This window comes from Solanum tuberosum, unplaced genomic scaffold, assembly GCF_000226075.1.
Source record: "Solanum tuberosum cultivar DM 1-3 516 R44 unplaced genomic scaffold, SolTub_3.0 scf01226, whole genome shotgun sequence".
NCBI classification, from domain to species: domain Eukaryota; kingdom Viridiplantae; phylum Streptophyta; class Magnoliopsida; order Solanales; family Solanaceae; genus Solanum; species Solanum tuberosum.
Window position 1 is genome coordinate 4,102 of NW_006240179.1, and position 10,605 is coordinate 14,706.

Genomic DNA, 10,605 nt, shown 5'->3' on the forward strand with positions numbered 1-10,605 from the left:
GCACGGGCCCAATAAATATTATTTTTTTTGTTTTAATTTATGTGATATAAATGGAATATGAAGATCAGTCGATTTTTTATATGTTTTCTTAAAAATATATTAGAAGTTATTAAATTGTTGTGATTTATAGTATTTTTGCGTTAGTTTTGAATAATATAAGTTACTCATGTTTCAATTCACGTGAATAATCATAAATATTTTCAATTATTAATTTATTGTGAATTCTAGAAATTTTGACGTTATTTTCAAATAGTACATGTTACTTATTCTATTCCAATTAGTCAACCAAATTTCTTATATGATTTAAAATATTTGTAGTTGCTAATTATTGTGCTTTATAGCATCTTTTATGTAGCTTTTAATAATATATAATTTGTTCAAATTAATATATATAAGTTGTACCTCTAATATATTTTGTAGCTAAAATATACTCTCTCCGTCCACTTGTATTTGTCATGTTGCGCTTTTTGAAAGTCCATTTGACTAATTTTCAAAGTTAAATCAGATTGTATTAATTCGATATTTTAAACAAAAAATTAAAATATGCAAAATCTATACAAAAAGTACTATAAATTGTAATTTTTTTGCCTATGAATATGATGAAAAAACACATTGTAAAATATTAGTTAAAATTCTTATAGTTTGACTCTAAAAAGGAAATCATAACAATTAAAAGTGCATAGAGAGAGTAATAATTAGGTAATTAAATTTGAAGAAGTTTAAAATAAAAAGGTTGTAAAAAAGAATTAGATAGACAACATCTATTGAAAATTGAAAACATATAAACAATAAATGGGCCCAAATGAGGTCAAACTTTTCGGCTAATAAAGTAGTAGGTAATTAATGGTGCTAAATTGTCAAATAATATAAATTTTTAAAGGTACAACCATAAAGAAGAATGTACAAACTATCTAAGCACATATCATCCAACACTTGTCATGTGCTAAGTAGTAGATATTTCACTTATTATATATAGTAATATATATGGGTTCCACTTGTTGTTTCCTTCATACGTGCGTTGTTGCAGCCTTATCTTTCTATGAGTTGGTTATTATATTTATACTTTGACACACCTTGAAGCTCTCATTTCATTTTCTTATGTACTTCCTATTTAATTGTGGAGTATATATTATAATAACTTATAATAGGGAGTTTCAAGAGTTACGATTTTTAAAGCTATTTATTTTATTTTATTAGTTTTTTTATTTAAAAATTATAAAATAAAAATAAAAATATTCATTATAATTAACAATTTAAAATATTTCAAATTTTATTTCTTAAAGTTTTATCAATGTCACAAAAATTGAGACAGAAAAGTAACTTGCGTTGTTTGAAAATGGCGTAAAAAGTATTGTAAATCACTTTAAAATTCTATATGTGTCACATAAATTGAGACAAAAGAAATAATATACATTATTTGAAAATTATGCAAAAATTACTATAAATCGTAATAATTAACTACTTAAAATATTTAGAATACATATAACAAGTAAGTTTGTTTCTCAAAATTTCATCAGTGCCACATAAATGGAACATAGAGAATAAAATAATTTTATTTAAAAATACATAAGATGTACTATAAATCACAATAATTAACAACTGAAAACATTTATATATCAAATTAAAATTTAATTAATTTTCTAAATTATATATGTGTCACATAAATTAAAACAAATAAATAACATATATTGGGCTCGTACTAGCACGAATCCTATTTCTAACATATATAAATATATATATATACGAGTGAATCGCTTACTTTTTTGGCCATAACAGTAATTTCTATTTCTATTATATAGAAGAGGATGACCAAGGGCAAATTTGTCATTTCATAAATATTCTAGAATGTTTGTTTTTATGTTATGGCATCAAAAACGTGGAATGGATTTATAATTGACAATACAATCAAATATCTTTTCTTAAATGTCATGTGTATTCTAATGATGTGACATTTAATATGGACCACATTTTCAATCACATTTTCTATAGATTTTTTTTTTGTAGTGTGAAATTTTCATTAAACCAAAAATATCTATTAAACAATGGCATTTTAGTAATTTTGATATTTTTTAAGGGAAAAATAATAATTGTATAATTAATGACCAAAATGAAAATCTAGAAGAATCCATACATGTCTTTACTTTTAAAATTGGCCCATAAAGATATTTTTATAATTGTGCTAGAATGAAGAGTTTCTATTAATTAACTTTTTACAAACAATAATAAATACTAAGCTTGTTTTGACATGTTTTTCAAAGAAAATTTTGAACTAATTTAAAATAAAATGTGTTTGAATAGTTAATATTTTTGTTCCTAAAAATACTTTAAAGGATTATTGCGTAAACATATTTTTAATATTATGTTACATAATATGACAACGAAATTCGTATCTTGATTATTAAAATATTCTTTTAAAATGACATATCAATATTTTTTAATTAATTTGAAGAAATATAAAATCAAATTCTAAGGAATATTAAAATACAAACTAAAGAAAAATGAGTAGTTAAAAAATAAAGAAAAAACAAAAAATGAAAATGTCAATAGAAAAGGGCTTGAGAAATACAGAGGAAGAAAAAAATTAAAAATAAATAGTAACTTGAAAAAGAAAAACAAGTATATTGGTTATTTTGTGGGGGATAAGATTCAAAGTTTTCTTTTACGGTATGATATTTAGAGTGTAGTATAAAAAAAATTATTAATGTAATTTAGAATATAACATTATGTCAATTGTTATCGTATATAGAAATAAAATTGCTTTCATGATTGTTTTTATTTTTGTGGAGTTAGAAATCAATATTTTAATAAATACTTTCAATATTTAGAATATAACTTATGACAATTGTTATTGTATATAGAATAAATTTGATTCATGATTGTTTTTTATTGTTGTGGAAAGTTAGAAATCAAGTTTTTTAATAAATACATTCAATAATTAAAACCAAATAAATAGAAGTATTTCTATTATCGAAAACAATAATGAAATGTATCACAAAATTCACCGAAAAAGCAAACTACAAACACATTATACTTAAGTTGAAGCAGTAGAGATTTGAAAGGCTTTGAATTGATCTTTACGAATTGATTGATCAATGATTAGTATTTTATCATATGCAAAGCTTATGGTGCAAATATTACAAAAAGAAGATGATAACATTTTAGAAAATAGATACCACTTGCGAAAATATATGAAGAGCGATGAACTTTTTCATATCAACATTTTATATATTCCTCAAATGCGAAATTTTTTAACTTATAATCTAACGCAATTCTCTATTTTCTTGCTGCATAGAATTTTTTGGAATTCAACTTTCTCAATTTGGGTGTAAACGACGCATTTATGTCGTATGAACATTTGAAAAAGATTATTAAGTAATATATTGAAGTTGTTTACTGTAAAAAAAAATAGTATAAAGTATAGAAATCTCATATTTTAAGAGGCTAATTACATCCTATCCCAAAAGTTTCCTCAATTACAAAAATCTCGAATTTTTCGTTGCTCTCGAATACATTCCTTGATTGTCTGATACATTACTAATGATATATATATATATTACTTTATGGGAGAGATGTATCCAAGAGGGGAAATCTATGTATCCGAGACGGGATAGATGTATCCGAAAGGGAATAAGAATATATCCGAGAGGGGATTATAATATCTTAAATTGTGAATTTATGTAATATTTTCAACAAAATATGTGAAATTATATTGGGCCCGTATCACGGGCCTTAAATTATCTAGTCTTTTTAGAAAATGATTGTGGTTGACGTGAAATGTGTGGAAAATGATAAATGGATTACAGGTAATTTTGAAAATGACGTCAAATTGATTATAATTTTAAAATACTATTATGTATCTTACCACTAACTAAGAATTTATTATTATATATTGAGAAAAATATATTTAGATATATATATTTTTGCTATCCGATACACAAAAATAGGGAGAGAGGTGAGCGAGATGGGAGAAAGGTGAGCGAGTTTCCTATGTATCCCAGATACATGCAAATCACACACTAGATACATGTATCTGCGTGTATCTAGTGTGATTCGCAGGGATCTAAGACACCAGATACATAGGAGATTGGCGAGTGAAATGGGAGAGAGGCGAGCGAGATTTGTTATGTATCCCAGATATATATGCGAATCCACTTAGATGCAATGTATCTAGAACAACTCACATCTAATTAATTTTGACCCCATGTATCTTCAGATACATTTATCTGGATGTATCTGAACGTATCTGGACACACCAAAATTCGATAAGATATGTAATATTATAAACTAGACTATATCTAAACAATTAACTCCTAATCTATTGAGATTTATGTAAGTTTCCCTTCTGAATGAGTCTCTTGGATGACATTTGATTATGTTTTATTATGAAATGTTTTTATTAATTTTTATTTTTAAAATAAAATAAAATATTTAAAAACTAGAATGGTGTGTTGTCCATAAAATAAATTAGAGTTATTTTTAATTTTTGTGATTAATTTAAAGTAAAAAAGTGATTTTTTTATTTTTGGAATTCAAAAAAAATAAAATATTAACTTCAAGTTGAATTGAAATTTTATTTTACTTTTTAAAAATGACAACATGTTGAATTATATAATTAAAATTTTAATAACAAATTATTAAAATTAATTCTTGCAAAATTAAAAATATCACATGAATTAAAACGAAATAAAGTTAGGTGGGAACTCTATATTCACATGGCTTTACGCCTTTACCATTTTGAGCATTTATTGCCAATGAATTACTGCCACAACAAATTGGTTGGCCCTTATTCAGATAAAGTTTAGATTCTCTACAACTCTATAAATTTATTGGTAAATTATATTTAAATAATTGATAATATGAGTTGTTTAAATTAAGTACTTGAATATACTATAAAGTGTACTTTTACATGTATTTTCAAGTATCTAATTACGTATCAAATTGATCATATAAATAATTACAACTTATTAAGAGTAATGCTTGCCATATAATTTAAGAAAGTGACATATCAAGTGATTAAATTATTCATTTAATAGATCGTTGAGAATAAACATAAAATTGAAATGTCTAATAGAAATATTTTATCATGTGTTTAGATACTCAATTAAATTATGTCGTAATTTGAATGTTATTACAAGTTAAATTACACCAATTGTCTTACATTCTTAGGGTCGTTTGGTACGCAAATTAAATTATAAACATAAAATTGAAGTGTCTAATAGAAACACTTTATCATGTGTTAAGATACTCAATTAAAATATGTCGTAGTTCGAATGCTATTACAAGGTAAATTACATCGATTCAAGAAGTGTGTATGCTAGATTAAGTATATAACAAGAGAAATTTAAATCACATTATAAAAGGAGGGTTGAACAGATACTACATGATGTTTGCAAAAATATTATTCGTCTTTACCTAAATATCATGAAAGTTACTAAATTATTATAGTTTGTTTATACTAAAATAATCATAAACCATTATTTGTAACGAGAAAAAGCCTGTCAAATTTATCCAAGGAATGTGAGAGAGTTATTGAAAGGCTAAAAAATAGATATTTATATGATATTTAGTCAAAGTTGAGTGACTTTAAGAAACTTTTTGGTTACAGAAATTATTTAGCTACTTTCTTTACTCACTTTAATAAACAAAGCACATTGATTTTTTTTTGTTATAAAAAGTAATTAAATAATTTAGTGCTATAAAGTTAAAAAAAGTTAATTAGAGTCATGTTTTTTAGGAACGAGGCCCCTCCTTCTTGTGTTGTAAAAGAGAAGTGTATATCTTTATCTTTCTGTGAGATTCGAACGATTTATTTTTTATTTTCTAAAAAAAGTAAATTCATATTTATCAAATTCAACCTAAATCCACATTTACTAATTCAGTCAAAACACACGAAAATTGTTCCACATTTTGCCACAACACTAGAGCGCATTAGTGACTATGGGTGCTCACGATTAATTATATATAATTTTGTTCATTGATATACACGAATCTACATCAAACGCCGTGGGTGTTCGAGCACCCATAACCTTGCATGTGGGTCTACTGCTGACTCGAGATCATTGAAATATCTTGTAGCCTTCTACTAAAAATGCTAAAACTAATTTTGTTTCAATTCAAATAATATAATAATTTTTAAATTAAAACTTCGAATAGTAATTACCATTGGCTTATAATTGTTTCAAGTAAGCCCATCGTAGAGACACCCCATCTAGTCCTTATACATTTGAAAAGACAACTCTTTGTGAAGTGTGTATATTACTACTTAGTAGAAGAGGCTACAAGTAAGTAGGACTTAGTCAACATGTTTGCTTGTATATTTAGGGCAATTTAGTAATTTTATGTTTTTTTTTTTAATTTTTTAATTTTATTACTTTAAATAAATATAAATTTATGTAAAAAAATATTGTAAATCATAATAATTAATAGCCTTAAAATATTTAAAAAATATATATATTAAAAAAATTGTTAACTTTCAAAATTTCATCTATATCACATAAATTGGGAGAAATATATATTATGTAAAATACATAAAATATACTATAAATCATAATAATTAACAAGTTAAATATAAAAAAGAACTTATAAGAAAATTGGTTGACTTTTGAAATTTCATTTGTATCACATAAATCAGGATAAAGGGATTGGTTGACTTTTGAAATTTCATTTGTATCACATAAATCAAGATAAAGGGAATAATATATGTTATATGAAAATTACGTAAAAAGACCGTAAATCACAATATATATGGGGTCCACTTGTTGTTTCCTTCATACGCGTGTTGTTTGATGCTGCCTTATCTTTCGAGTTAGGTATTATATTTATACATTGGCACACCTTGAAGCTCTCATTTCATTTTCTTATGTACTTCCTATTTAATTGTGGAGTATATATTATATTATAATAACTTATAATAGGGAGAGGGAGTTTCAAGAGTTACGGTCTTTAAAGTTATTTATCTTATTTTTTTATTTCATATATTTAAAAATTATATAAACAATATCAAAGTATTCATTATAATTAACAATTTAAAATATTTCAAAACAAAACAAATTTTATTGATTCTTAAATTTTATCAATGTCACAAAAATGAGACAGAAAAAATAACTTGTGTTGTTTGAAAATGGTGTAAAAAGTATTGTAATTCACTTTAAAATTCTATGTGTCACATAAATAGAGACAAAAAAAAAATACATTATTTGAAAATTGTGCAAAAATTACTATAAATCATAAGAATTAACTACTTAAAATATTTAGAATACAAATAACGAGTATGATTGTTTCTCAAAATTTCATTAGTGCCACATAAATGGAACAGAGAGAATAAAATAATTTTATTTAAAAATACATAAGATGTACTATAAGTCACAATAATTAACAACTAAAAACATTTATATATTAAATTAAAATTTAATTGATTCTCTAAATTATATAGGTGTCACATAAATTAAAACAAATACATAATACGGGTCCTATTTCTAGTATATGCGTCACTTGGATGCAATGCATCTAGAACAAATCACACCTAATTAATTTTGACCACATGTATCCTCAGATACATTTATCTGGATGTATCTAAACGTATTTGGACACATCAAAATTCGATAAGATATGTAATATTATAAACTAGACTATATCTAAACAATTAACTAGAGTAGTGAGATTTATATAAGTTTCCCTTCTGAATGAGTCTCTTGGATGACATATGATTATGTTTTATTATGAAATGTTTTTATTAATTTTTATTTTTAAAATAAAAAATATTTAAAAACTAGAATGGTGTGTTGTCCATAAAATAAATTAGAGTTATTTTTAATTTTTGTGATTAATTTAAAGTAAAAAAGTGAAAATATTATTTTTAGAATTCAAAAAAAATAATATTAACTTCAAGTTGAATTCGAAATTTTATTTTACTTTTTAAAAATGACAACATGTTGAATTATATAATTAAAATTTTAATAACAAATTATTAAAATTAATTCTTGCAAAATTAAAAATATCACGAATTAAAACAAAATAAACGTGGGAATCTATATTTACATGGCTTTACGCCTTTACCATTATAAGCATTTATTGCCAATTAATTACTGCCACAACAAATTGGTTGGCCCTTATTCAGATAAAGTTTAGATTCTCTACAACTCTATAAATTTATTGGTAAATTATATTTAAATAATTGATAATATGAGTTGTTTAAATTAAGTACTTGAATATACTATAAAGTGTACTTTTACATGTATTTTCAAGTATCTAATTACGTATCAAATTGATCATATAAATATGTTATTTTAAATTAATTACAACTTATTAAGAGTAATGCTTACCATATAATTTAAGGAAGTGACATATCAAGTGATTAACTTATTCATCTAATAGACCGTTGAGAATAAACATAAAATTGAAGTGTCTAATAGAAACATTTTATCATGTGTTTAGATATTTAATTAAAATATGTCGTAATTCAAATGTTATTACAAGTTAAATTACACCAATTGTCTTACATTCTTAGGGTCGTTTGGTGCGTACATTAAATTATAGTCTCTTTATGAAATATCTCATCTTATCCTACCTACCAAACTGAGCCCTTTAATGCATATAAAGAGAACCTTAACATTTGTGAATTAAGAATCAAACAATTGAATAATACTTTCTCTAACATTTGTGTGTGTGTGTGTGAGAAAGAGTATAGCTATGGATGATAGTTCAATATCAAATAGTCTTAAAAGTCCCATGTTACCTCCAACATCATTGGAGACAAACAAATGGTGGATTATTATTATTAATAAGTTAATTGATGTTGAAGAAGCCAAGAATCAAATATTGTTCTCTTTCCCAATGATTGTTGTTACTAGTTGTTTCTACTTCATTAATCTTGTCTCTGTCATGTTTGCTGGTCATCTTGGACAACTTGAACTTGCTGCCTCAAATCTTGCTAATTCATGGGCTATGGTGTCTGGTTTAGCTTTTATGGTATGTATATCTTAATTCTTTTCGACGAAATTGTAAGGGGATTTAAAAATATAAGATTGTTATAGTTGAAATTTGAACTTATGACTTAATGTAAAAAAAAATAAATAAAAATTTAACCCCTTTTGTATGCATTAGAATTCGCCTATCAAGAGCGGAGTTAGAGGTTCAATTACAGATTCAACAGAATTCAATAGCTCTAGCTTAAATTATGAACTTTTATTTGAATATTCACTTATTAATATGTATTCATTTTGTTTGTATGTTGACACTGCTTACGAAAAATCCTGGCGTAGATTGGCCTAAGTGGTGCACTGGAGACATTATGTGGTCAAGGTTATGGAGCAAAAATGTACAGAATGTTGGGAATACATCTTCAAACATCATGTATCATATCATTCTTATTTTCTATAATAATTGCTATCATATGGTGGAATTCAGATACAATTCTGATTTTACTTCATCAAGATCCTGACATAGCAAAAAAGGCAGGGGAGTTCTTGAAGTTATTAATTCCTGGATTGTTTGCATATGGTTTTTTACAAAATGTTTTGAGATTTGTTCAAGCACAATCAATTGTGTTGCCTCTTGTTGTGTGTTCAGTGGGATGTTTAGTTATACATATTGGTATTGCTTATGGTTTGGTTCATTGGACAAGTCTTGGTTTTAATGGAGCACCATTAGCTGCTTCGATTTCGATTTGGATATCCGTCCTCACGTTGGGTGTATACGTGCTTTTTTCCGAGAGGTTTAGTCATATATGGAGGGATGGTTTCTCATTCGAGCCGTTTCATTATGTCCTTATGAACTTGAAGTTGGCATTGCCCTCTGCAGCCATGGTATGGTAAGTTATAACTTCATGATACAACTCTTAATTTTGTTATTCTAGTTGTTATATAGTTTTGGACAATTCTCTCATCTCTGTGAGCTAGTTTTTGGGGTTGAGTTGACTCAGTGTCTATTTCTTTACGTGGTATTAGAGTCGGACTAAATCTCAATTCTTGGTTTACCTGATGTTGGATCTCCATGTTATGTTGTCCTATCCACGCTCCACGTGTCCAATCCTAAGCACAATATAATGTTATTGTCCTAGAAAGCAGAGTCTAGTTCCCCTCCCTTCAATCAAAAGAATTCTATTTTTGCAGATCATGGCTTGGTTTGATCTTGTGTTTTCTCGTTTCGAACCCATAATTTTCTAATTTGATGTTTACAGTTTGGAGTACTGGGCTTTTGAGCTTCTTGTGTTATTAGCTGGTATAATGCCAAACTCAGAAACAACTACTTCTCTAATTGCAATGAGGTAATTAAGCTTAATCTTTCCTTTAAACCACTCTTAAAGGGTAAAATTTAGTGTAGTTGACACTAATTGTTTTGGTTTGTGACGTTTTTTAGTGTAAATACTGAAGCCATTGCCTACACTATCTCTTATGGTCTGAGTGCAGCTGCAAGGTAATGTTTTTTTTCGAGATTCGCTTTGTTAGCATCAGCATGACACCTGATTATTTCGATTATTGTGCAGCACTAGGGTGGCAAATGAGTTAGGAGGTGGAAATATTGACAAAGCTAAGCATGCTATGGGTGTTACTCTCAAGCTATCTGTTCTTCTTGCTCTTATAGTTGATTTGGTTCTATGTTTTGGTC

General features: G+C 26.1%; 1 protein-coding gene across 1 annotated transcript; it reads left to right on the top strand.

Annotated features, from left to right (window-relative positions):
- Window positions 1-8,544: 8,544 nt before the first annotated feature.
- On the top strand, window positions 8,545-10,601 carry LOC102604297 (protein DETOXIFICATION 19-like; the record flags this gene model as incomplete). Its single annotated transcript, XM_006367919.2, has 5 exons — window positions 8,545-8,967; window positions 9,261-9,808; window positions 10,178-10,264; window positions 10,357-10,413; window positions 10,484-10,601. Coding segments are annotated over exons 1-5 (1,089 nt in total), but the record flags the coding sequence as incomplete, so codon positions are not given.
- Window positions 10,602-10,605: the final 4 nt, after the last annotated feature.